Below are 26451 nucleotides of genomic sequence, written 5' to 3'. Positions count from 1 at the left end.
TCAATAAATACGCAATATTAGTGGCGGAGATATGTAAATATAAAGATTAAATCTGTGGCTAATAAATCAGCCAATGCCCCAAATGATGCACCACTAAGTAAGCCGTAATCTATTTTCTTTCCTCTTTTTGGTAAAAGTAAATCCGTGTGTGTGTGTGTGTGTGTGTATATATATATATGTATATAGTGGGTGTATATGGTCCAGCACTCCAGCTCCAGCGTGCATGCACGAGCGACAGAAAAATAATTGAAAAAAATAAAAGAGGTACAGGTGTATCATTCACAATGCCACACTGGCAAGCGCTGTGCATCGCTTTCGGAGAAGAAAAATCAAAATACGAGTCAGAGTCGAAGTCAAATCGCCCTGGCCTAGACACTAGAGGACAAACTGGAGTTGTGCGAATGAATCCACATTTGACTCTGTCTTTTCTTTTCTAAGAGGTGGTCGTCCATAGAAACGGAAAAAAAAAAAGACCATTAATCTGGCCCCCTTGTTTCCTCACTCTCGTAAGCCGTGAGATACAGTAGTATACTATTTGTTTGTGAGATATCCCCAGATTTTAGACTACTGGAAGCTCCAATGATGCAAGCATTCAGGAGGGCGGGCTGCGTTCTACGCCTGCTAAATCCAAAACTTGGATAAGCCTTCCTCAGAGGTAGCTAGCAAAACTGAATAGCACCGGACCAGTATCGTTTTAAATCTTCTTCTTATTATCGCACAACTCGCCAGAATAAATCAACCGAATACGATGGCCGTTTCCGCTGTCCCTGACCTTGCGTGTGGTAGTAGTAAGCCGTAAGCGAAGAAGAACTTGAAGTACTAAGCGAGAGGCGTGGCCCGCGACGTTGGGGGTGTCCCCGGCCCTCATTAATTACGCAGTTTAGATGCAGCCATATATTTTTTTTAATGTGGTCCAGTACTCTATTGGGTGATGCTGGAGGTCAAGGTTCAACCCCTGTCTCCTACAAAAAAAATTTGCCACTTTACGTGGTCGATCTTCTATCTCCATGAAATAGCTTGAGCGGCCCGCTTCCACTCCTTAAGATATGGCGACCTTCTTGGTTTATCCAGGGTTCGAGTCCCGTTGTTAACGTGCTCGGTGTGGAATGGGGCCTCTACTCCGGATCGCAGGAGATTAGTCGGGCCCCGTAAGAATTGATCCGGACATTCCTGTGTTGACAAAAAAAAAAAAAAATATATATATATATATATATATTTTTTAATGTATATAATGTGTATTGGTGTAAAAGGATCAACTGTAATTTTATATTTTTTGTTTTCTGACGATTCGAAAACCGGTGACTTATCGATTATAAATGAAGCGTTTTATTAATTAAATTATGTTTGACACGTGTCTATTAGCTACCTCCTAACGAGCCGTGAGTAGTGACGACTGACTGCGGAGCGCTGCTTAGTCATCTGTGTGGGAGGCTCCCGCATCTTTCTTTCTACCGTCCCACCATCTCCGGTCTCCCGCCCATTTGTCGTATCCTTTCCTTTGCTAGAAAAATTTACTAAGTCGGTTGTAAAGGCGTCAGGTGCATTTGGGTTTCATCCCCTTCGTTTCATTCATGATGCTGCTACGAACTACTACTTATATATTCTTTGCTCCGATGACAAATATCCCGGGCGCAAAACGGGGAGTTTCACCGATGTTATGTCGGAAACTCGGAGGTACGTGGAAGTCCTGTTTCTTTTTTTTCCTCTTTTTCTTGTTTACTTTGAGTTTTGTTTGGGTACAAGAGAAATTGCAAAAGGGATGCGCGATCAAAGTTAAGAAAAAAAAAACATATTCATTGATTGATTCATAGAAGAGTCAATACCAAACGTCAGAGCAGATGAAGAAGTTAGAGAGGGAAAGCGAATGGAACAGAGAGTCATTCTATAACTTGCAAAACAAGGGAAATTGTTGAGCCGAAATCCAATCCATTTCTGATTGTTTGGCTGGTGAAAACCAATTTGCCCATCATGGCGGCGTGTAAGAGGGTTTATATCTTTTCACGCCGCTACTACATTTTTCAAACCACATCTTCACTGTCCCCGAATTAATCTGCAAGAAACAAGAAGCATACATACGAACACTAATGTACAGGAATGAAGGTTCTCATGCATAACGTTTCACACGCATCACGAATTTCATATCTTGATCATGCCCCGACTCTGAGGGCTCATCAACCTTCAAAGTAGTAATTTAATCACCTTCAATTACCCAACAATGGAGAGCAAGAAGAGTGGCGTCTTCGACAGCATTGTGACTAAGCACAGTGGAGTTACTTCTTGTTGCTATGCCTTCTTGGACAATTATTGGGGGTTTAAAAATTGGAGTAAATGACATTAATTGAATCATGCAATAATTCTCTAGTAAAAACATTGGACGTGCATTTTTTGTTGGTTTCTTCTAGGGCTTTTTCCGTTGCCTATAGTGTTAGTGATGCATGCGCTCACGGATGGCCCTAATGCCTTTGGATGGAATTGATGAGATGATGCTCAATCGGTGTCCATCATAAGGAATGCCAAGTTCATTTCCGCAACTTTAAACAATTGCTCAGAAAGTTCCCTCAGGAGCCATCATGTAGCTTAGCTAAAATCGACCCTTCATTCGCCTAAGCGGCCAATAAATCTCTAAGAAGACACCTTGTCTAACAATGCAAATCTATTCTCGAAGACTATTAACCTTATAACATTAGGTTGCTGAAAAGGTTTTGATCTAATTAAAATCCCACGAATTAGAGGTCCTAGATTCAAATTTTTCTTTCTCCTCCACATTTCTTAAATTTCACACTTTCCCTACTAGAAAGGGGGGGAAAAAAAACTTACTATTACCTTGGGTTATATTTGCCTTCCGCTTGGATATCACCTATTCATTGGTAATTACCAAAATTCAAGGCCGAAAGAAAATATTAAAGCAATAATTAGACTACTTGGACGGTGCTCGTTTTTGGAATACGAACATTCAGAAAATGTCACTGATGTTAATCATGCCGGTTTGAATTGCTATTTTTAAGAGTTTTTGTAGAAAAATATAATGTAACGATTTGATGTGTGTGAGATAAAAAGGTGATTGAAAATGTATTCACGAAAAATATATCAATTTTTCTACAAAAAAAAAAAAATCACAATCCAAAGTGGGGATGTTGGCGCAATTGCAAGTATGGCTAGTTTGTTTAGTGGCTTATTTACCTACTATTCTGTCGTCCTCGTTACCAAAAAGGCGCACCTCCGTTTACAATTTGACGTTTGTGTGCCACTTTACTATAGGTTGATGTTTACTACAATTCTTACCTCTTCAAGAAAACAAATTAAACGTTGACGTGTCACTTACCCAGAAGGAGTATGATCGAAGTGGCAAAGATACCCAGACAGTAGTGGAAGCTTTTCTCATAAACATGGTGACGCACATTGAGGAAGACCTCTAAGCATGCTGATCTGGTAATTCCACCATCCTCTGCTCTATGTGATCAAGACTTTGTTCTTAAATCAGCAGCGGAATACTGCTGTTAGAAACCAACTTTTTACCTTCTTCCATGACTAACAGAGCATTAGCACAGGATCAGTTCCCTTGGGAGCATTCGCATAGGATCAGCTCTTAGCATGCTTATCAGTTGTCAGAAAGAACTTCAAAAATGAATAACTTATTTAGACAGGTTGCTGTAATTTAGACATGATTTCTGGGATATCTATTCACATTTCAGGAACGCATAATGTCCGCATTGCTACTTTCATCAGATCAGACAAGTCCAGAAACATACATACATACATGCCTGGTCTAAGAAAGAACAGCAGATGTTTTGGAATGAAAATATTTCGCAAGGCAAACTAGATAACTTTCTTTGACGCCTGTCAACATAATTCAAAATCAGGAGACAAAAGAAAATTGAGAAACTTAATTCTTTGATCAAACTTCACAGCATCAGCTATCGAAGCAACTAAGAACATACAAGCAAAACATTGCATCAAAGACTGGAGAACTCGAGAGAAAGAAACAAAACCTCCAAGATATTCGCGACCATACAAGTGACTCTGATATTCAATCCTCAATTTCCTAGTTTCATCTTTTCATTCCAATGTATTTATATATACATACATATATTATCACCAGCTTCACAGACCATTGCTGATTCAACACCAATATTGGATCAGACGTTCGGCTGATGAGACAACGATTTGCTTATACTGATTCAATGCAACCGCAATAAACAGAAAACAGAGTTTTAAATATGTTGCGAACTCTGAGAGGCACATTCTCCTCGTTGCTTCTTAGATGTTTTGTCGTCACCAAATTTGACTTTCTCTTTGACGAAAGAGCAGGATAATCACAAGGAAAATCCTCGAGTATCCAAATATAAGCTGCAAATGCCATGTCAAAAGCTGTTACAATTTTTTATGCCGACACAGGAAAAGGATTGGAGGCTATGTCTATCCTCGCCAATTCTACGAGAAGGTAAGCACAGAAAGTTGCTTGTCAGTAAAAGAGGAAAGAGGAAGTAATCGCTTAGCTATTGCCTTTTCTTCTTTATGAATTTGAAATGGCAAAATATGAATGGGAATTCTGTAGCTACCAGTTAATTTGCAATGTAAAAGATTTTCCATCACACATAGAAGAGAGAGTTCAAGTTTTATCCCTAACATCCGCAAAGAGGAAAAATAATATGCAGAAATAAGAGAAGACAAGCTCAAGCTCAAAGTCAAGCTAACCTTAGAGAAACCATCAAAAGGACCAAACAAATTAAAAAGAAGAAGAAAAATGATGGCACGATTTCAACATATAAACTAATGCAGGCTGGACAAATTCTTTAGCTAAAATCTTGAGAAGTAATTTATCCCTTTCTCAACTAGATTCTACAATTCAAATAAATATCAAAATTCCCAACTTCAGCTGGTCGTAATACCCCAAAAGACTTTACAAATGGTGAAACCACAAAAGAACAAATCTTTAGCATGAAATGCATATAAAGTTATAGACATGTGGATAGTGCGTGCAAATTTACTATTCAAATCATAAGTACAATTCAAAATCTTGTGCTAATTGTCGTCTCTGGTTATAGATGAAGGCGACGGTGGGGTCATAATCCCATCCTTACGTCCTGTATGATATTCTTCTTCCAGAGGAGGAAGGTGCCTACCAGGGCTAAAATATTCCTTTGAAAATCTGGTGGGACTAGGTGAGTTAGCTCTGAAACCCACTGGAGGGGAGGAGCTCATTCCAGGAGAACTTGGGCTGGACCTAACCTGAAACTCCCCATCTTCCCGAGGCAAAGGTGAAATTGGCAATTGGTCACCGTCATCGACTTGTTTCTTATAAAATTTATCCTCCACAATGTCATAGGAATTCCCTGTCCTTGCTTCCTGAGCAAGAGAGCACCAGCAGCAGAAAAGCCATGCCGCACAATCAGCAATAGCTGGTCTGGAACAACACAAGTTATATGGTGGCAAATTAAACCTCTTCCGCATCTGAATCCTCCAAAAGCCACCGTATAGTAACCCAAAAACACAAAGGAAAATACCAGTAACCCCCAAGGCCTCCCTGACAGCCTCATTGTTGATGTTAATTGCAGCCAAATTGAAAATCCAAAAAGGAGCCATACAAAACAGAAGAAATGTTGCAATGTGCACATACATGTTGCCGAATCCAAGTCTTTCCATGTTCCAACCAAAAACGCAAAAAGAACAGAACAGAGAAAGATAAGCTAAAGATATATCATCCCAAAAATCAAAAATACCCCCACTCCACTGTGGTCTCGTCTCAAGAATTTTCCCATCATCATCCCTAGATGCAAATGAGAACCGCCTCTCAAGTGATTTTCTCCTCAACTGGCTCGCTCTGCTACTCTCAGCAGTGGTAGCCTGAAGTTGTGCCTCCTCATCCAAATCAGATTCATAGTCTCTTCCAAGAGGGCTAAGCAGGGAGTACAGAGCGGCAGCAGCAGGTGCACCAATTGCAACAGATATAGTTATTCCAACTCCTATAGCAGGTCGCTCTGATCTCCTGTATCCCAAGTTAAGGCCACATAATGCATACTGAGCGAAACAGTTCAACTGGAGTAAACCAACCACTACCATCATGTGTGCCCATTCATGAGGCTTGTAAGTACCATTCTTGCAATAAATCTTCCTAAGCTTCGAAATGTCTTCTGGTCTCCATCGTACCAGAAGCACAAGATGATAGCAACGTTGTGGATGTTGATATAGACACATTAATGTAAACAATGCATTGAGAATTTGGTTATTCACTTCAAACCAAGCATCTCTTTGGGACTTCTTTGGCAAAGCATGGTTTAGCATTCCAGTCATGACCAAGAAAAGAATTGCACCAGATACAGCAACACATGTAATCCAGATGAAAAGAGCGAGATTCATAGGATTCCGGAACCATTCTTTGGAAATTTTCCATAAAGCATTCCAATGAATTTTCCGGGAAAATAACTTACTAACTTGCTCACGAATGTGAAGACTGCTGGAAGGTACAGCACGAGAAATTTCATCCCTTTCCTGGGCAATCTGATAAAATTTTGCTGAAGGGGATGACAAGTTACCAATTTTAAAGAACCTCAGCCTCTTGGGAAGCGCAGAGAAGTTATTCTGAAAATTATTTTGAGAGTCTTCATCACTTATCAACCCCCTCTGTGATGTTGAAATGTGCAGAGCAACACGACTCCCGACTTTACCATTGTCGCTTTCCTCAATTCCACCATTCTTTTCACCATTATTGGTAGGCACCATATTTTCTTCTATGAAGTTTTCAGGCCCCTAAAAAGTCACAATCCCCATCTGTGGCTCACGGTCAATTTCTTCCTGCCTAGTCAACAAACTTAGCTTCAGACAGCTGTAAATTTAAAGCATTAATGCACATCAGGCCGGGCACTATGTTCCATTGCAGTAAACACATTTGAAAATCACAACCTAGATAAAACCTGAAACGCCAAAAATACTGGTAAATCACACCCTAAGTAAAACCCAAAATCCAAAAGCACATAGCATCACCCGAAGATTAGTTCCATATTTCTTGTCTGGAAATCGGGGATAAAAGAAAAGGATACGCAAGAAAGCATTAGTTCCAGTTTGCTACTCAGAATAAGGGGATAAGAAACAGGGCCTACAAAACCAAATTTATAAATAGAAGCCCAACTACCAAAGAACAAACGAGGCCTCACAGCTATAAGTTCTGGGAATCAGATCAACAAGCAAAAAATTCTGGCTTGCAAAAGGTTGTGGACTACAGTCAATATTTCAACCACAAGTTAAAACCCATAAACCAAAACATCAGCTGAAGCTCCAGGGTAAGGTATGATAACAGCGGAAAGATCTACAAGCTCATACTGGAATATGTAAGATAAAAGCAGAAAGAAACAAACAATTGAGCCCAGCAAGAAAAAGTACTATAATTGGAAAAAGAAAAAAAAAGAAAAGAACAAGGAAATCCAGAAGTAGAGATAGTAAAAGCAAACCATTTGTTTAGGAACAGATGGGAAGCGAGTGGATGAGAGGAACCATCTTCACAGGAAGAAGATTGAGGGTGTTTGATTGCTTCATCGGAGAACCATGGCAGCAAGGAGTAAGAGCCGTTCAAAATTTTAAAAGAGAGGACAGAATAATAAAAGTTAAAGCAACTTTGATTCTTTTAATTTCTTTTTTTTTTTTTTTTAATTTTGGAACGCCTTCTAACATTTTGTTGGTTTCTCCAAAACTTCAATTGGGTGCAAGCGTGCGACTGGGACTAGTCAACAGGCTTTTAAGTGTAAATACATTATTACTTTGACCCACGCTTTCCAAACCCACCTATTAATTTTGAATGAATGAGCCTAAATATATATTTAATTAAACTAATTTGATTGATGAATAATGAATTGATTCGACTCATTTATTTATATTTATTTTAAAATAATTATATATTTAAACTCAAATTTTAATCAGTGTTAAATAAATAAATTTAAATTTCTCACTAATTTAATGGTAATTAAAATACCATTATTTCTTTTTTTGTCAAATAATATGAAAAGAAAAATAAAGTCACCAATTCTACTGCCTCTCTAGCGTGAGATAATTAGTCACGATGGCGGCTAATGTTGGGTTGACATCAACGCGACGACGTCGTTGCCCTACTTTTGTCAACGGGAAGGGAACGGGTTTGTAAAGAGCGCGGACTCAGTGCGGAGGCCGTAGCGTGGCTACCAGGTAAAGAATCTCCTTCTTAATTTCTGGTAGAAAGAGCAGACAAGGAAGGAAAGAATTTTTAGAGATTTATTATTATAGCTATAGCCTATAGGCACCAAATCAGCAGCAAATGATTGCTCTTGTTGTCTTTGATGATCCATCTGGAATCTCATCAATGAATATATGATCATATTACGCATGCAGCAGAGACTTGCAATAGTAGTAGATAAACCACTAACTCCAGGGAAAGATAGGGAGGCGGGAAAAAGAAATTTCACAGGCGTAACAGGCCTATCTAATCAATGGCAGAGTGACAAGTGTTGGCGGGTTTATGGCGTGGACCTCACCAAAGACAACAATACTCCGTCAAGCCATAGTTCCCGTCTTACCCACGACTGACTACCATATAACCACAGGCCACATCTGCTCTGCTCATTAAACAACCAATCACTACCCTGCATTCTCAACTTGCATGCCAAGGTAAGGATGATCTATCCCCATCCCATTCACAAGCCCCGCCACTAAAAAATTTTTTAAATGGGGAAAAAAAGGAAAACCGGCAAGTGATGGAGGACTCCGATGGGATTTGCAAATATACGAAAATCTATAGTACAATTTACCACAAGAGATGCTCCTCTTGTTTTCCTTCTGCATTAAGCATCTTGGTCTTTGCCACCTTTTGGCATGGGGTTGTAATTCAGGCACGGAACCAAAGAGTGCTTAAAGCGACTGATGGAATACCAGACTCATCGCCAATGCCAAAATCAAAGAACGATGGGCATGAATCCGTGCTCCAAAATCAAAGAACGATGGCGAACTAAATATTTCTGCAGCCGACACATGATTCCGGGCAGCAGCGTCATGAATTAAAATTATCTAAGGGCTTTTATAATCTGATTGCTACTATCAAATACTCGAAATCAGTACAATTGTACCAAATACCAAAAAGAAAAACATACAAAGAACACACAGCGTCGGCACTTTATTGGGCCATTTTAAGATAGAAATACATTAGTGTAGTACATTTTAACATGACAATGTAGGAAATGTGACACTATATTCAATATAAGAAACATACTAAATCAATTGTACACGCAGTGAAGGAACCCAAGATTATAAGAGCAGAACACGAGCATACAGGAGACACACACGACCACACCGTACAAACCAATCAAAACATAATGGGTCAGAGGTGTCAGTTAAAAAAAATAATCAGGTAAGATCATCTTCCTCCAGCTCTTTGGCCTTCAATGCTTCCTTCACTCTCAAGAGAAGAGTAGTTTTCCATGCATCCTGAAACAAATAATATAAAGACAATGCTTAGTCACCACATACAATGTTAGGATTATTGGTACAAATTCAGTAGTGATCACGTTGATTTAGCAACTGTCACAGCAAAAACATATCTAGCTTGCGCAGGCAGGGCAACATCAGACAGAGAGTGTGGAGCAGGCTGTCCTTTAAAGCCTTTTCACCACACTTCAGAAAACACATCTAAATCCTTCAATAGAACATATATAACTTTTCAATTCTGATAACATTTTAGCAATTGCATCCATCCCTTTTTAAGTAACACCATACCAATACGAATCACATACTTAAACTTCTGTAATTATACTAAGAAGATCTCATTTGCACGTAATATGTTTATCTTTTCGCTTCATCTGATGGTACCCACTTCATGTCAATATAAAATACACGAACCAGAAAAAAGTTTTATCAGAACAAAGGCAGAATTTTAAGATTTCAATTCTAAAAATAGGAGAACACAGCATCAAACAACAAGTCTCAATTTACCAGCTGAGTCATGCTATCATATTCCTTCACAGCATCAGTAAACTTTGCCACATCTTCATCATCAATTGCAGCAGCCAAATCCTGTCATTACAACAGCAAACAAATGAAGCCTTTATATCGTGTTTTTTTGCTGAAGAGTGGAAACAGGAAAGTGACAATCTGAGACTATATAAATTATTAAAGAGAAAATGGGCATATCTTTGGCAACTGTTGAAAGCAAAATAAGCATGAATCTGGTGAGACAAGAATGGAGTGGCTAAAGAAGTTCAGACAACTAATAAAACTATATGAAGGACTAGACAGCAGAAGCTCCCCATTTCTAGCCAGAAAAAAGACTCTTAAATGCTAAACCAGAGGATATTCAGAAGATATTACATACCGCTAAAAGTCTGTACTCCCGTGTTCCCGAGAACGTTGGATCAAGTTCCTGTACATACCAATGTCAGACAGAGAGAACAAAAGCGAAACTCTCCAGAGCCTAACCAAAAGTACCCATATCAGTAGTACCTGATACCGCTCCAGTGCATTATTGATTGCCACAACATCACCTTTACACAGTTGGCATATGCCAGCATTAAGAAGATGCCCCTTCACTCCGTACTTTAACAAGTTATTATTAAGTGATTGTCGGGCTATGTCTTCATAAATCTCAATTGCCTTTGGATATCTGCAGGGCATTATGATTATCAGTAAACTGTGAAAATTCCAAAAAACTTAATACCCAGAAAAAAGAGATGAAGTTATCGGAATCATTTTGTGACCCTGAAATTGAGAAGTTAATGAGGTTAAATGGCCTTCTGCTATCAGAGCATTTTAAGGCAAAAACAAAAAGTCTTATGACCAATTCCTTGCTCTTTCTTGCATCTTACCGTAGTTTCCAAACTTGTATCAGCTAAAACATCATTTACGTGCTACCTGGGAGTAACTACCATATGCAAGCTGGCACTCAGGCTTCTTAACCTTAAAACTTTAGTACCATCTTCCCATTTCTGCATTGACTGTTCATGACCATTTTGCATAAAACTACGTATGATAAGAAGACAAATGGCTTGTATTTTAGTTTTCTTCACACACGCTATGCTTAAACTCTAAATAATGAGGAAAAACATAACATCTGTATTGAAGACAGGCTTACTGTTCCAATTGAGAAGCAAATTGGGCAATTTTCTGCCTGCACTGATTTGCAGTGGTGTTGACATCTTCACTTTGGAAAAGATCAGCTGCTCTCTCATAGTAGACAATAGCCTGCTCCAAATTCTGTTCTTGCTCATATAGTTCAGCAATTTCCTAGATTCAAATAAAGGAATCAATAGCTGACACTCAAAAGTAAGGAAACATAGATTAAGGGATAAAGCAGATATCACAGCCATCATGGTTTGATAGACAGTAAATATATAGCATCGTAGGTTACGAGTTCTGATAAGTTGACCAATAGTCTGTACGTACTGATGTTACAGTATCAGGAAATACTTTAGATGAGACATGAAAACTTTACATATGAATCACAAAAGTATCAAATCTACCTAAAAGACATTCTGTTCTTTCAGAAAAAAGAAAGGAGCTTCAAGAATAAGATGGAAGATAACTACATGGGCAAAAGATATTTTATTTAGGTGAAGTCACAGAGATTGCACCTTGTAGTATCTTGCGGACATATTGAGCCTTCCAATTTCCAAGAACAAATTCACGGACTGCTCCAAGCAAGATATAGACTCTGTGAAGAATCAAATTATCAGCCATCAACAGTTCCTAAAATAAAAGCTCTATAATCTAAGTGAAAAGATGATGGCTTAAATCCCAAAATGGGGTTGGATGAAGATCAGAGGAAGAAAGGAACAAGAATATCAAAACAGATAAAAGCTAGGCTGGAAATTAGGATTAAAAAGAAAGTTCATTGCATTTCTTACAGTGCGGTTCAATTTGCAAAGAAGCACCTCAATAAACTACTGGAATTTTAGTAGCGCTTATATGCAAAAAAAGATGGGGTAAAATTGGCTGCTGAAGAAGCCAACTGATAACATGAGAAACAAAGCAAGCAAAGGAAATAAAGTTTAAGACAATATTTAATCTACATTTTTGGCGTTGAAATATGGACAAGTTCCTAAAAACATCATGTAATCAATAACTAAAAACTAAGACTAATCTCCAATTTAAGCTGAAACAACCAGCCACCAGACAAATGATTGTATTGAGTGATAACCGACAGCCATAGTCTGAGCTCAAACAGTGTGTCAAAACTGGCAAGAGACCAAACCTTTAATGTTTGTCTTCTTATAGCAATGAGCAGCATCAGCATAAGCATTTGCAGCTTCATGTTTGCTATCCAACTGTGATATCAAAATTACGAAATTTAGTACAGCAAAAGAGAACAGCTACGGAATTGATACAGAAAATAGGAGGTAGATAGATCCAAGCAATCAACAACTTTCAAATACTTACCTTCAGATGACAGCTTGCCAACTTGACATACACAGCTCCAGCCTGATCCCCTGAAAGACCCCAAAAGTCTAAATTAATGGCAAACAGCAGCAGAATTCAGCTTAACAAACTTACAGAGACTGAGTAAATAAATGTCAGTCAGGAACTACAAATAATCAATTATCAGCCACTTCAAGAAACTGAAAGGCTCGATTCCCATTTACCAAATATGAATACAAAGAGAAGAATGCGTATTTCTTAACAAGCAAAAAGACGAACGCTGAAATTTATTTATTTTTAAATCAACTTAATTACCAATACCACAAGGCAACAGCTTCTTTTTTCTTCAATAAATCTAGATTCTTGAACTAATAAATTAGAAATAACAGTTGCGCTTATGCAGGTTTCTGATATTATTTCTAAAAATTAGAAATCATTAACTAATGTTACAACGTTATATCTAAAACTTCCCAAAACAGATATTTGTGCGTTCTCGGATGCCCTTGAATTTGCACTTCCCTATTCTTTAGATAGTTAAACATCCCCAACAAGCACCAATTAGCTATAATCATAAGCCTACCTTTTGAACTGCGAAGTACAAAAGTCAAAACCTTTCCTGGTCAACGTGTCCGATCGATAACTGGATCATTTTAATCCGTCAAATCAATTAACCAATCGCATTTACCTCTAATTCACAATTAAACCCTAAACCAGCTCAATAGCAACGCAGGAAAAGGAGAACAAAATTGTAAAAATGAATCCCATTATAACTGGCGATAAAAAAGAAGATCGATCAGGAAACCATAAAAGCTTAGAAAAAGTACAGGATTTGGCGAGTTTGTAGGCGTTGGCAGCCTTATCAAATAAATCGGCAGCGTCTTCATGTTTGGAGCCGAAGAGTCCCCATCCGCCGAGCTTCTTCTCGGCTTTCTTCTCAAATTCTTCGGCTCGAGCAATCTGGTCCCCCATTCTTCGATATTTCTTCGTAGAGCAGAGGAACTTTTGATTTAATGGAGAAAATGGCTACTCAAATAGGAAAAGGTAAAGAAACGCGACAGGGCACCGTACGCTTTTTGCTAATGCGGTAATGCCACGTACCATTTTACCTATTCTTCTTCGCACAGCAAAAAGCCCAGCTAAAGCCGAAAAGGTTTGGTTTGGGCCTCGGCCGTCCTTAGTCCTTTCCTCTGATCAAACCTCCTTGACATCCCTCCCCAGGCCCGTACAACAATTCTTGGATTCGATTCCGATGGCCTTTGGAAAAAGAATGGAGTGGGCCAATGGTTCATTGATGGAATCTATTCGATTAAAAAGGGTATTTAGTAATGGGTACGAGGGACATGAATTGGTATTACAGAAAATGATGCTCTTTTCTGTCGTTTAGTATACTGTTATGAAAATTACTTAATAAGAAAAAAGACATTGTTACATCTCGGTCTCTATCTTTTTCACTCGTAACTTAGATTTCAACCAATTAATTAATCAATAGCATATATCCATCCCATAGCCAAAACCAAAATGATTTTGCTTCCAAGTTCGATTTGAACCAAAAAAACCTTGTAATCACACATGCATGCATCTCAAAATTTCGGCTGTAGATGTTGACTATTAGGGAAAGTTTCAAAGAGACATCATCTTGTTTTGCTGCCCATGAACTCTATTATTTATGGACCACACGTAATTATTATTAGTAAATGGACAATAAACACGTCCTTCCAATTCGGCAGTCTAATGAATAAGACAATTTAACACGGTCCTACATCGTCCAGGGCGGCTGGTTTCTATATCAAAAATGGACAGGCAATAAATCTAGTAGCACAACATTCAGGACTAGGATTGGCGACTCTGCTGCAATGCAACCATGTTACAAACCACAAAAGTCAGATCCAAAAATGTCCCTAAATGGTTTCTGGGCATCCTATCTACGTCCTTATCTGATTTCATAATTGATAACGCCCATTAAATCGTCATCAACTTTTCTACTGCCATCTCGCGTTGCATTGTATGTAGGTGGAGTAATCCCAGGTCCGCCTGATGCAAGTATTTGTCGATTTAACAGTCTGTTCTGCCCCATGATTCATGAAACCCCGAATGATTTTTGACCCCTCGTCTCCCCCAGTTTTTTGTGCAGAGCGAACGGCCCACCTCGTGGAGTTTGTTGGGGGCGGTTGTCGCTTTCTTTTTCAGCTGCGACTGCTGCTGAAATTTCACCTCTTTCTACAGGTATGTATATTAATAAGCCCGTAGTACTCTGAGGCTGAGGGCGTGACATGCCAGACTTTTGTTCCGGAGGACGAAGGAACAATGAAACAACAGCAACAACAACAACAGCAGAGAGATGCCGGAGCAAGTGTTCCTCTTTTACCGGAGGTGGCGGTTCAGTCAGACGGGGTGGGAATATCAGAGGGGGCATCAATGTATAGTGCCATTTTTAATGTGTCAACCAGCATGGTTGGTGCAGGGATCATGTCTATTCCGGCAACTTTTAAGGTTCTGGGGATAATCCCCAGTTTCGCAGTAATCTTGATTGTTGCTTTCTTTGTTGAGGTCACGGTGGAATTCTTGTTGAAGTACACCCGTCATACGGGAGAGTTGGATTCTTATGGTGCTCTGATGGCCGAGTCATTTGGCAAGCCTGGAGCTGTTGCTCTTCAAGTTTGTGTCTTGGTCACTAACCTGGGTGCCATGATTATTTATTTGATTATTATTGGTACGTTTCTGATAGTTTGATTATTATTTACATAGGACTACCTATCTAGCGACTTTGATTACTTTTGTTTGGTCTGCAATATGCATATCTTTTGTATGTCACCTCTATGTCTCAGAAGAAGGAAGATATGATTTTATCAGTTCAATTACGACATGTACTTTCTTTTGTTTGGAATTGCCAGCGTTGGGGGGCTTGAATTTGATAGTAAAATTGATATAGTTGCCTACTTCAGTCACAGATGGTTACAATTTGCCGTGTACATGCTTGCACCAGTTTGTTTGTCCTTTACTAGCTTTATTACTTTGTTAGTTAGCTCAGTTAGTCTCCCATGGTTGAGCCAGAAACTGAGGGATCAGCTGGATGTCCACCTACATGTTCAAAAACGACAAATGCCAACAAAGAGCAATACGTTCGTAATTAGTTGAAGTGTACTCTTGAATTCTATGTGATTATGTAGGTGAATTGAAACTGGCAATGTCCAATTAAGTATAGGATATTGGATCAATATGACATGATTGTGACATCACCTGCACAGAGATGCTTTTCATCATCGTGGTTCAGGACTCATTCAAATTCATGTATGCAGGAGACGTGCTCTCAGGAAATTGTTCTGGAGGGTCAATTCACTTGGGCGTACTTCAGGAATGGTTTGGCACCCATTGGTGGAATTCGCGTGCATATGCGCTTTTGTTTGTCGTGCTCTTTATTATGCTTCCATTGGTTATTTTACGGAGAATTGGTGAGTAGAAAATGTTAAAGTATGTGTTTTCCACCAACGCGTGGTGATCCTAGTGATTACTATCCTGATTGAATTTCAAGAATTAAGTGCATGTGCAACAAAAACTTGATTTGAGGGACATCTTATATCATTCTTCGTTTTCTTTGGCATAGGGATTTGATCACCCTTAGATATCAGAAATCTGACTTTTAAAGGGATTTGTGATGTTATTTGATGATTTTCGGGGCTAAATAAGAAACTGAAAATTGTTGGAACTTGGTAAACATTATAACACTGTGATAACTAAGTCTTTTATAGCTTGCCTCCGCAGACTCTTTGCGGTATGCTTCAGCAGCGTCTATTCTACTGGCGGTGCTCTTTGTTGTGCTCTGTTCGGGAATGGCCATACAAGCAATGTGGGAAGGTAAAACACAAAAAGCAAGACTTGTACCAGACTTTGCGCATGGGATGTCGTTCTTTGATCTTTTCACCACAATTCCGGTCATTGCTACAGCCTTTGGATGCCATGTTAACGGTAAGAGATCATATAGAATGTCTTGAATAGTTAGCAAAGTATTACTTCTTTATTTAGCATGTTTTTCTGGGACCTTGATGCTCTACTCAGTAGCGAGTTTATTCTTTTGTGGGGGCATACTGTTCTATTTTTTCTGCGTCATTATACTTAATTTTCCATGTGACAGTGCCAGCAAAAGATAAGTGGAAAAGCATTAAATAATGATTAGGAATTGAACTACTAAATTCCCACAATGCTGGCTCTATGTCATATTGTCTGCATCCTTGAAGCCGTTCACTCAAGTCTTGCTTAGAGCTTCTTTTTTTTTAATTGTGGATAGCTTAAGTTGCTACCCTGGTTTTATAAGTGAAAGCAAATGTGTTAAGCTAAATTATTTGTATTCTGACAGCTTTGAGATCCTGCAATCCACGCGTGTTCCTATACTTTTAGTTTGAGCACATTTACTTTCTAGTCTTTCATTGGAAAGCTGCCAATGTAATCCTTCTTAGGTATTTTCGCTGATTGACTAATGCCAATTACGACCGGCTTCTGTTAAATGTACTATTATTCTCTGGGCTCCTCAATTCTGCAGTTCATCCCATAAGAGCAGAGCTGGGAAGACCTTCTCAAATGAGCTTGGCAGTTCGGATTTCTCTGGTACTCTGTATCGCCATTTACTTTGCGGTTGGCTTCTTCGGTTACGTACTATTTGGCGACTCAATCATGGCCGACATGCTCGTCAACTTTGATGCTGTTTCGGATTCCGTCATTGGTAAATTACTCAATGACACTATTCGGTTGAGTTATGCAATTCACCTCATGCTGGTTTTTCCTGTGATGAACTTTTCCTTGAGAGCTAATGTGGACGAACTTCTCTTTTCAAAGAGACCTTTGTTGGCGACAGATTCTATCAGATTTTTATCTCTGACCTGCGTTCTGCTTGCATTTACTTATGTGGCTGCTGTGGCCATCCCAAATATATGGTACTTCTTCCAGTTTATGGGAACAACCACAGTCGTGTGCCTCATGTTCATTTTCCCAAGCTCGCTTATTCTTAGGTATGAAATTCTGTTGTCTCTCTCTCTCTGTTTAATCTAAATGTAATGAATGTGCTTCTCACCTTGTGGAGTATTCGTTTTTTGCAAATTTCCTGCAGGGATGTTCATTGCATATCCACATGCCGTGATAGGATTCTGGCCACACTGGTGATCGTCCTTGCGGCAGGGACTAGTTTGATTGCCATTTCCTCTAATATATACAACTACTTTGGAAAGAAATGACAAGTGACGTGGCAGAATGGAGGAAAGTGATGAGAATGCGGAGGTAATCATACATCCTGAGACAATAACACTCCTTTATACTGCCTTTGACTCTCTCCGCTTTGGCTTTTCCAGAGGCAGGGGAAATGGGTAAAGGGCCTCCTAGAGGTCGCCGCCGCGGTTAATTCACAGGTTAACCGTGAGATTTTTCAGGCATTGACTTGAGAATCTCCGTCACTCGCAAGATGTTTCTTTTATTGACTTCTTGTTACTCACTGTGAACTGAGCAACAAGTGTGTCCATAAAGTGTTATTAAAAAAAAAAAAAGGAATCGTGTGTCAGCATTCCTGGAAAATGTTATGATAGATGGTGAAGGAGAATTTTAATACAGAAATGAAGCACCTGGAAAGCCCTGCATTTGCTCTTAGGTTGGATTTCCTGCACTTGTAGTTTTGGTGCCTTGAGCTCCCTCCAGCTTCCCTCTTTTTTTGAAACCTAATTAATTAATAGGCGGTGGTCCTGTTGGATCCCAAGAGATTGAATCATGATCAACATATAGATAAAACTACGCTCTCCTTCCCCTGACAGGAATAAATTTTTTTTTCTTTTAAAAAAAGCTGTATCCCTTTCAAAAAAGAGAAAAAAAAAAAAAAAAAAGGCTGTTAGTAGACTATGCCTTAATTCTTTACTACAAGCAAAAAAGTGCTTTTGGCATGATCAATCCATTCAAGGAAACGCACGACTTAAATGTGTATGGAAAACCTGGTAACACTAGTTTGTCTCAGTTGAAAAAGATCAGAAAAATAAAATAGTCAAAGCAGGCAACCTCTCCATGGACGAGTTCAATGCATTCAAAGTCTCAAATCAAGGGTTTTCCATTCTTGAAAGAGGGTTGGAAATGATTTGAACATGACGCGATGGAGGTCCCTGGCAGCGATTGATTCTGATATTTGCATTAATTGCCTACACAACAAGCCAGCATACTTTGTAGTAACTCTTCTCTTCTTGATCCATCGCCTAGCCAACAACCCGCGGTTTGGCTGCGGCTAATTATCAACAACCCACGGTGTAGTATTTTATATTTTTATTGGGCCGTGCATACGATATGCTATAATCATTAGTAGCAATTGCTGGTTGCTCCATCCGTCGGGACCCCTCGTCCACCAAAGATTTGTCGTCGGCTGAAAATTCTACAGGCCTACGTAACCCTGAAAGGGATCCGCATCGTAGATAATCCGACAGCACTTTTTGATGAATGACAGGCAGACAATAATAATAATAAGGGTTAATCGCACTTTATCCCCTTCAAGTATAGGCTGTTTCTCACCTTACCCCTCAACGTTTGTTTTTCCTCAGTCTACCCCAAAAACTAATAGTCAACTCTAATTGACATAAACGAAATATTGAAAAGACAATAATATCCTTATGAAAATACTGAACAACCCAAAATACCCATAGATGCCGGTTTATGAAATGCAAGTTTCCAAAATTACCCTGGAATAATAGAGGGAAATTTCCCTCCATCTGGCACGGGAAAAAAAAAAAAAAGACCAGTTCTTTATATATCCATTGTTGAATAAAAAACCAACTCTTTATGACTTTCGTCCATTATACTCACAGAGTACCCATTTTCCTTAAATACTAATTTATTTGTCGGATAACATAAAAATAAACTCGTTGTTGAATAAAAGAGTCTCGCTTTTCAAAGCTTTCGTCCATTATAAGAATAAAGTACCCATTTTTCTTAAACAAAAATTTAGTTATTGGATATAATAAAAATTAACTCGTTGTTGAATAAAAAACAAGTTCTTTATGACTTTCCTCCATTACAACAACATAGTACCCAAGGTGCCTTAAATAGAAATTTATTTATCGAATAAAATAAAAATAAATCCGTTGTTGAATAAAAGACCAGCACTTTATGCCTTTCGTCCATTATGCTCACACAGTACCCAAGGTGCCTTAAATAGAAATTTACTTGTTAGTTAAAAATAAATTTAAACCCGTTGTTGAATAAAATACCAGTTCTTTATGACTTTCATTCATTATACTCACACAGTGCCCATTTTCCTTAAATTCTAATTTATTTATCGGATAATATAAAAATAAATCCGTTGTTGAATAAAAGAGCCCCACATTTCACATTTACGGTTGGAATCCCCTCAACTTTTCCTATCCCCTTTCTGCTTAACTGCAACGCCCAACAGGTCTTCAGGTTCTAGATCACAAAAGACCTTTACACGTGCCCATCCAACACATTTTCCCTTCCGTTTGTGGCCATAATCACTTATACCTCCTATTCTCCCACCTTTCCACACCTCTTCTTTGACTAATAAACATATTACAGCAACATCCCTGTTTCTAAGGCTTCATATCTGTTTTTCAATTTTTTCATGCTCATTTGCCAATTTTTCATGCTCCCTTTGCAAGTACATTAGTTTCTCCTTTTGCTCCACCAATCTAGATTGCAACACTGCACTTACTTCTTTTGTTTTGCTACAAACTTCAGGAACTATCCATGAAAGTGCCCACATGCATGTCGGTTATACATAAAAAAAAATAGTTGTTTAAACTCTTTCTAACTTATTCAGGTATAGAGCCAAATTAAAGACAATATTAACAAATTATTAATGAAAAATTTTTACGTTGTAATTTGAGCAGTCGTAAACTCTTCTTCCCGGATTTTCAAGTGTCAAAGGGGTGCACAATGGTGCCTCTTTACCACATCCACACATTTTTTGGGCTGATCTTTCAACATTATTTGAAGCACTTTGTGACATTTTATGATGCTTTTGGTTGACAAAGAGAAATTTTAGGAACTTTGGAATCTGCTAAAATGTATGAGAAAAATTGGCTGCAAAATACCACCTTTTATAGAACCCCAACCAACGGCTCTTTGAGGGAAAAAGTAGGCTAAAAGCATCAGACACCATTGAGGGGCATTTTTGTCAGCTAAAACTAACAGCCCTTTTCGTATGGCAATTTCGAAATCTTGAAGTTTTTAACGGTGCAATTGCTGACCGAGGGGATAAACTAAGGAAAAATAAATGTTGGGGGCTAAAGTGAGAAACGACTTATACTTAAAGGGGATAAAGTGCGATTAATCTTAATAATAATTATCATGTACAGGACTCAGACAACCTTATATCACCCACAATTCCGACCACATACATTGTCATATTCTTAATTCAACTCTCTATTTCCACGTCCATGTACACTTTTCCTGCCAGCCAGAACCACAAGTACTCACGTCCCACCATCCCAGCCGCCCATGCTACACAATTTTTACCACTAAATTCCCTCTTTACCCTTGATTTCCTTGCCTCTAGGGGGGAAATGGTGATAGCCAACAACAATAATTTCTTTTTCCCCTTTCGGTGCAACATAAGACAATTCGAATTTCATCTCATGTCCAAAGAAAAGAATTTCTGCAATATAATATCGTTTCACCCACCTGCCGAAAATTTGACTCTGCTGCTTTAGAGAGGCCACGTTGGTCAATGCACGAACTGGTCCATAAATTTTGAAACATTCATGAAGTAGAAGGCAAGAAAGAGGCAAAGAGCAACAGCTGACAAACATCAGGCGCAAATATAAAGCATATCCAAAGCCCGAGTCCCAGCCAACTTCCAGCGAGGGATGATGGCTCCGGCAGTAAAGGATGACGCCGGAGCACGCGTTCCTCTGTTGCCGGACCTCGACTCGCCACCGGAGAAAGGACCATCGATTCCTGGTGCTGTGTTCAATGTCTCCACGAGTATTATTGGTGCAGGGATTATGTCCATCCCTGCGACCCTTAAAGTCTTAGGCGTTGTTCCAGCTTTTGTGATGATAGTGGTGATCGGCGTGATAGTAGATATATCGGTCGAGTTCTTGCTAAGGTTTACGTACAACGGCGAGTCCAGGACGTATGCCGGATTAATGTATGAATCTTTTGGTCGGGTTGGTTCCGTGGCGGTTCAAATTTGTGTCATGCTCACCAATCTTGGTTGCTTGATCATTTATCTAATAATCATCGGTAAGCAACATCTTGGTTTTAAGTTAACCATATACTGCAAGTCTACCTGCTAAAATAAGCTCAGCATGTTTTCTTGTGTCCAAGTTCTGATTACCTACTAGTAATCGGACGGGGTTGATGACGTAGTATTAAGTGATGGTTATCAACCTCGTAAAAGTGACTCTGGTGCTATCTGTGCATGATTTTGTCGGGATCGTTTACATTATTGCAATTAAGTGGTTGTTTACCGCTTCTACAATGTTTATTAGGAGATGTCCTCTCTGGGAAAGGGGCAGAGCACTTGGGTGTTTTACAAGAATGGTTTGGCGTCCACTGGTGGAATGAGCGTGCGGTTGCAATCCTCTTCATAGTTTTGTTTGTCATGCTACCGCTAGTCTTGTATCGCAGAGTAGGTGAGTGATAACCACCAAGTCTTCTTCTGAGCCGTTCCTTTACTTCTTAACATGTTCATGCAAAGTGTAACACTATCGACAATGATCTTTTACACGGTATGAGACATGATTGCATATTGCTTATGAATTAGTGTCTGTTTCACTTGGCTTTTGATTGCAGAATCTTTATGGCTTAGTTCAGCAGTAGCAGTATTTCTAGCAGTTGTATTCGTTGGAATATGCTCAGTGATGGCAATATATGCACTTTCGCGTGGAGAAACTAGGAGTATAAGGATAGTACCAGAGCTTGATAATGGAGCGTCCTTCTTCAACCTTTTCACAGCTTGTCCTGTTATTATTACAGCCTTTACATTTCACTTCAATGGTAAGAACAAGTATGCTTCAAGTGCTTGACTTTTTTGTGGCATTTCACAAAAAGTTTAACAATGTGCTTGTCCACTCTGTCTAATATTCGAACAAATTTTGTTGGTGAATGGCTTGGTAGTTCATCCTATTGGAGTTGAGCTTGGTAAACCTGCTGCTATGATCTCGGCCGTCAGAATCTCATTAGTACTCTGTGGTGCTCTCTACTTCACCATTGGCATTTTCGGGTACCTCCTTTTCGGGGATTCGGTCATGGATGACATACTGGTGAATTTTGATCAAGGTTCTGGTTCAACGATTAGCTCATTACTCAATGACATAGTTAGACTGAGCTATGCACTCCATTTGATGCTGGTGTTTCCACTTGTCAACTTCTCTTTGAGGGCCAACATCGATGAACTTCTGTTCCCTAAGAGGGCTGTTTTGGCAACAGATAACAAGAGATTTGTCATTCTTACTCTAGTCTTGTTAGGCTTCTCCTACGTTGCAGCAATAGCCATTCCCAGTATATGGTACTTCTTTCAGTTCATGGGATCAACTTCTGCTGTCTGCCTTGCCTTCATCTTCCCAGGCGTAATTGCTTTAAGGTATTGCCGAACCCACCTTATGCTGATAGTAAGGGGAAAAAACAAAAGATTAACAGAAATTGCCCTTGTTTTCTTGGTTTCTGATTTCGCTGTTAAATTGAACCATTTGTTTTTTTTTTCTCCCTTTGGCAGAGATATCCACGGCATTTCAACAAGAAGGGACAGGATAATAGCAGCAGCAATGGTCATTCTAGCTGTTGTGACAAGCATCATAGCTATTTCTACGAATATATACAAGTTAGTTGGAAACAAGTCATAGGTCTTTCTCTTTTTCAGCTTCGTTGTGGTTGAGTTGTATGTTTTCCTGTATAATAGCAAATGTGGGTTGTATTGTTTTCTATCAGGTGGACTTTTGTTCAAGAGCTTTCAACCTGAGCGCTGAGAACATGACTCACTAACACTTCGCTGACTTCTTGAATCAATTATTACTAACACAGCACACTTTTTAACTTGAGATTAGCACTAGTGCAATATTAGTATCCTTCGGTTGATTGATGGACATAAGAATAAGGATGCTTCCACTCTCCAGATCTTCTCGACTCTATTTGCTACTGTAAGTTCGTCCAGAAGCTAGGACACCGTTACGGAACAAACCATCCAAGCCTTTACAAATTACAAGAGGTTCTACTAAGATTCTAAAGGCACAATCACCTTTAAAGCTGGCTTGAATGAATAATGATAAATCTACAACTACCAGCTTAAACCAACAGTTCAAAGATAGCAGCGTAATATTCGACACAGCATAGCATTTTACCAAGTACCTTTTCATCTTCTGATAGGAAGCCACCAATGTTCCGTCTCAGCCAAAAGATCGACACTACTTAGATCAAGATAACGAATTAAAACCAAGTACTAGCCTCTCTCTTCTCCTTCAATCTGCTTATCTAATTCAAGTAGTAGTATATTTCTGTCTCAGCTTCTTCAACATACCTTGGGTAAATTACATGTGTAATCTGAGGTGATTTCATCTATTGTTACATTATCCCCTAACGTTTTAAAATGTCCACGTCACCCCTTATAGTTTTATATAAAGTTGAAATTTGACCAAAAATATCTATGTAACATCGTTAATTGAAATATCAACAATACTCTTACTTAAATGCTAAATTAATGGATGGTTTAACCATCTTGTATAAAGTGTAGAGAGACAGTAAAGTAGATATTTATATAAATCATAAGCGAGTTGCATGAATGTCAAAATTTTATCACATGTGCTTTTAAACCTCGAATGCCTTAACCGATTATGCATTCCGTCTATTTTTAACTTTACATAAAGCCACAAGTGGGTTATGTGGTTATTTTAAAATTGTAAGGGGGTCATCTAGCATTCTGTAAAATCACAGGAGGTAATACGTAATTTGCCCATATACTTATATCCTAATAGCTAACTTGCAGTGGGAGGGGTTTTTTGGGGCGGGGGGGGGGGGGGGAGGAACATATTTATGGCTATTATCAGTATCATGCTACCTCGTTGATCTCACAAAATTGCGTAGAACGATGAATAGGCATTTTGAAATGATAGTAAGCAGTAAGATTCAAGGCAGGTAAGTTAATATCCTACAAAGGGAGGAGGCTCTGCAATCTGCATACGCTTACTCATGATTTTTAGCAAGTGTGGGAGATAAAACTAGAGAGATTGAGCATCCGACACAGAATCAAGACAATCAATGGCACCATCGCACAGCTACATTGTCAAAACAGTACGGAAGAGGGTGAAGCTGAGGAAACCGGAGAAGCAGCCCCTTTGTCACTGAGAAGGCGTGATACATCTTCATACCCCATCATTCTTGAAATGTAAAGAGGAGTAGCACCTTTCTTGCTCTTGGCATTAACATTGGCTCCTCGATTAATCAGCACCTCCACGGTCTCGAAGCATCCACCTTCAACAGCCAAATGCAACGGGGTGTGGCCTTCAGCATCCTGGCATTCCAACTCAGCCCCAAATTCAACCAGTGTCATAACTGCATCTTTGTGCCCTTTGATAGCAGCCATATGTATTGCCGTCAAACCATACTGATCACAGAAGTTCATGGATGCACCCGTCTCTAGCAGTGACTCAAGCAGCTTCAATTCTCCACGTCTCGCAGCATGGAGCACTGCTTCGCCTCGCTCAAGCACTCTCGCTACCTCAAACTGCATTTTCAGCAAATTCATCATATTATGAGTTGGGACTTCGGACTTTATATCGTGCTACAATTTTAGTAACAAAGGAAGCAAGAGGGAAAAAAAAAAAAAAAAGCATCAATGGCTGTGCCCCTGCAAAATGAAGTGGTAGACTGTAGACAATTCATCGCTTACGTGTCCTTTATCTCGTGCAACATCAATAGCTGAACGGCCCAGATCTTTTTCTGCTATATTTGGGTTGGCTTGCATCTCAATTAACATGTCCACCATCTGACGATGTCCATTCGCCGCGGCCCTAAACAAAGCCGTCCGACCGTCTCTGCATCTCGCGTCCACGCTCGCCCCTGCACCTAATAACAGCTTGGCGCAGCCCAAGTGTCCCCTGCTTGCCGCCAAATGCAGCGGCGTCCTTCCCTCCTTATCTCTACCATCCAGCGAACCAAGGTCCTTCATTCTCACAATCCTCTCAACCTGGTCCGTCCGATCAAAGGCCGCAGCCACGTGTAACTCCGTCCACCCCTTCGACGCCAACCTCGCGTCATCCAAGCCCGCACGGGCGCCAACCTTCAGCCCAGCTTCCACGAGCAGACTAACCATTTCATCCGAGTTTTCCCTGGCCTGAGTGGCGGCTCGATACAAGGACTCAGCATCCCGAGTTGAGAGATCAGCAACAACAGACCTTTGGCGCTTGATAATGCTCCTGACGGCCTCGATATCTCCGATGCCGGTGGCATGGTGGAGAAGCAACGGGCCCACAAAAGCAACCTTGAGCTTGAGGTCGTGAGTGGGGCGGTGGGGGACGGAGTTGAACCAGGAGGTAAGGAAGTCGGGGTGAGTTGAATCGGGAGTGAGTTCAGGTGCAAGGGCGGTCTTGATGAGGAAACGGTCGGAAGGAGAACGGGGGAAGGTGGGAGGGAGGAGGGATTGGGGCTTGAGGATGATTTGTAAGGGAGCGGTGGCTAAGGGAGGGAGGAGTCCAGCGGGTGGGTTGACGAGGAACTTGTGGGGAGCGGAGGTCTGGACCTTGAAGGCCACGGGGGCGGTGGGAATGAGTGAGGTGAGAGTGAGATTGACTCGGCATTTGCAGCCCAGAGCAAAATCTATGCGAATTTCTTGGTCCGATACCTCAACGAATTTCTCCATCCTGAGCCCCTCCGGTCCTCCCTCAACTAATGAACAAATGCTTGAATTGTTCTTGTCGCTAGTAGTGGTGCGATTACAATTTCTTTGGTCGTAATCTGAATCTTTGCTGGTGTCTGAGGGTGGTGATGTCTTGGATTTAAATCCAATGGAGGCAAAAAAAAGGGCTGAATTTACAGGGGAGAAAACTGATGAGAGTGAAGTGGACACTTGCTTGTACATTAAACAATTAAAAAGAGGGGACACGTGTGAGGCAGGAA

General features: G+C 39.9%; 5 protein-coding genes and 1 long non-coding RNA gene across 12 annotated transcripts; 3 read left to right on the top strand and 3 right to left on the bottom strand.

Annotated features, from left to right (window-relative positions):
• The first annotated feature begins 313 nt into the window (after positions 1-313).
• Positions 314-3695, top strand: LOC113721267 (uncharacterized). 2 transcript variants are annotated; one of them, XR_011838798.1, is made up of 2 exons: positions 314-1674; positions 3327-3695. It is a non-coding gene; the product is annotated as an uncharacterized lncRNA (long non-coding RNA). The 2 variants fall into 2 exon arrangements; XR_003455886.2 differs by having other exon boundaries at positions 3259-3695.
• Positions 3696-4816: 1121 nt separating this feature from the next.
• LOC113725319 (uncharacterized) lies at positions 4817-7679 on the bottom strand. 3 transcript variants are annotated; one of them, XM_027248436.2, is made up of 2 exons: positions 7446-7679; positions 4817-6911 (listed from the first exon to the last, which is right to left on the bottom strand). In XM_027248436.2, the coding sequence occupies exon 2, from the start codon at positions 6718-6720 to the stop codon at positions 5023-5025; it is 1698 nt and encodes a 565-aa protein (XP_027104237.1). In that variant the 5' UTR covers positions 6721-6911; positions 7446-7679; the 3' UTR covers positions 4817-5022. The 3 variants fall into 3 exon arrangements, with proteins under 3 accessions (XP_027104237.1, XP_027104235.1, XP_027104236.1); XM_027248434.2 differs by having other exon boundaries at positions 4817-6823; positions 7446-7678; XM_027248435.2 differs by having other exon boundaries at positions 4817-6796; positions 7446-7678.
• A 1428-nt stretch (positions 7680-9107) lies between these two features.
• On the bottom strand, positions 9108-13447 carry LOC113725318 (alpha-soluble NSF attachment protein-like). The gene is made up of 9 exons (XM_027248433.2): positions 13191-13447; positions 12388-12437; positions 12203-12275; positions 11583-11662; positions 11084-11235; positions 10456-10615; positions 10328-10375; positions 9949-10029; positions 9108-9444 (listed from the first exon to the last, which is right to left on the bottom strand). Exons 1-9 carry the CDS (start codon positions 13333-13335, stop codon positions 9364-9366), a joined length of 870 nt encoding a protein of 289 aa, XP_027104234.1. The 5' UTR covers positions 13336-13447; the 3' UTR covers positions 9108-9363.
• A 736-nt stretch (positions 13448-14183) lies between these two features.
• LOC113725315 (amino acid transporter AVT6C) lies at positions 14184-17994 on the top strand. Of its 4 annotated transcripts, none has more exons than XM_027248427.2 (6): positions 14184-14391; positions 14486-15076; positions 15663-15815; positions 16126-16329; positions 16901-17366; positions 17465-17994. In XM_027248427.2, the coding sequence occupies exons 2-6, from the start codon at positions 14671-14673 to the stop codon at positions 17586-17588; spliced, it is 1353 nt and encodes a 450-aa protein (XP_027104228.1). In that variant the 5' UTR covers positions 14184-14391; positions 14486-14670; the 3' UTR covers positions 17589-17994. The 4 variants fall into 4 exon arrangements, with proteins under 4 accessions (XP_027104228.1, XP_027104229.1, XP_027104230.1 ...); XM_027248428.2 differs by having other exon boundaries at positions 14253-14391; positions 14590-15076; XM_027248429.2 differs by lacking the exon at positions 14184-14391 and having other exon boundaries at positions 14400-15076; positions 17465-17631; positions 17703-17994.
• A 3072-nt stretch (positions 17995-21066) lies between these two features.
• Positions 21067-23267, top strand: LOC113725316 (amino acid transporter AVT6C-like). Its single transcript, XM_027248431.2, has 5 exons — positions 21067-21585; positions 21834-21977; positions 22138-22341; positions 22462-22927; positions 23060-23267. Exons 1-5 carry the CDS (start codon positions 21207-21209, stop codon positions 23184-23186), a joined length of 1320 nt encoding a protein of 439 aa, XP_027104232.1. The 5' UTR covers positions 21067-21206; the 3' UTR covers positions 23187-23267.
• Positions 23268-24412: 1145 nt separating this feature from the next.
• On the bottom strand, positions 24413-26413 carry LOC113725312 (protein VAPYRIN-LIKE-like). The gene is made up of 2 exons (XM_027248425.2): positions 25226-26413; positions 24413-25060 (listed from the first exon to the last, which is right to left on the bottom strand). The coding sequence occupies exons 1-2, from the start codon at positions 26411-26413 to the stop codon at positions 24620-24622; spliced, it is 1629 nt and encodes a 542-aa protein (XP_027104226.1). The 3' UTR covers positions 24413-24619.
• Between the last annotated feature and the right edge of the window lie 38 nt (positions 26414-26451).

The sequence above is a fragment of the Coffea arabica genome, chromosome 2c (assembly GCF_036785885.1).
Source record: "Coffea arabica cultivar ET-39 chromosome 2c, Coffea Arabica ET-39 HiFi, whole genome shotgun sequence".
NCBI lineage: Eukaryota > Viridiplantae > Streptophyta > Magnoliopsida > Gentianales > Rubiaceae > Coffea > Coffea arabica.
The sequence above is the reverse complement of the archived record's forward strand: the minus strand, read 5'-3'. Positions and strand labels throughout refer to the sequence as shown.

Excerpts from the sequence above, each read along its gene's own strand:
- LOC113725319 (XM_027248436.2), bottom strand. The coding sequence starts at position 6,720 with ATGGTGCCTACCAATAATGGTGAAAAGAATGGTGGAATTGAGGAAAGC.
- LOC113725315 (XM_027248427.2), top strand. The coding sequence starts at position 14,671 with ATGAAACAACAGCAACAACAACAACAGCAGAGAGATGCCGGAGCAAGT. Across the intron at positions 15,077-15,662 it reads TATTTATTTGATTATTATTG|GAGACGTGCTCTCAGGAAAT; the intron begins GTACGTTTCTGA and ends TCATGTATGCAG. Across the intron at positions 15,816-16,125 it reads GGTTATTTTACGGAGAATTG|ACTCTTTGCGGTATGCTTCA; the intron begins GTGAGTAGAAAA and ends TTGCCTCCGCAG.
- LOC113725318 (XM_027248433.2), bottom strand. The coding sequence starts at position 13,335 with ATGGGGGACCAGATTGCTCGAGCCGAAGAATTTGAGAAGAAAGCCGAG. Across the intron at positions 10,030-10,327 it reads GGGAGTACAGACTTTTAGCG|GATTTGGCTGCTGCAATTGA; the intron begins GTATGTAATATC and ends TTGTAATGACAG. Across the intron at positions 9,445-9,948 it reads ATGATAGCATGACTCAGCTG|GATGCATGGAAAACTACTCT; the intron begins GTAAATTGAGAC and ends TATTTGTTTCAG.
- LOC113725312 (XM_027248425.2), bottom strand. The coding sequence starts at position 26,413 with ATGTACAAGCAAGTGTCCACTTCACTCTCATCAGTTTTCTCCCCTGTA. Across the intron at positions 25,061-25,225 it reads TTGCACGAGATAAAGGACAC|TTTGAGGTAGCGAGAGTGCT; the intron begins GTAAGCGATGAA and ends CTGAAAATGCAG.
- LOC113725316 (XM_027248431.2), top strand. The coding sequence starts at position 21,207 with ATGATGGCTCCGGCAGTAAAGGATGACGCCGGAGCACGCGTTCCTCTG. Across the intron at positions 22,342-22,461 it reads CTTTACATTTCACTTCAATG|TTCATCCTATTGGAGTTGAG; the intron begins GTAAGAACAAGT and ends ATGGCTTGGTAG. Across the intron at positions 22,928-23,059 it reads CCAGGCGTAATTGCTTTAAG|AGATATCCACGGCATTTCAA; the intron begins GTATTGCCGAAC and ends TCCCTTTGGCAG.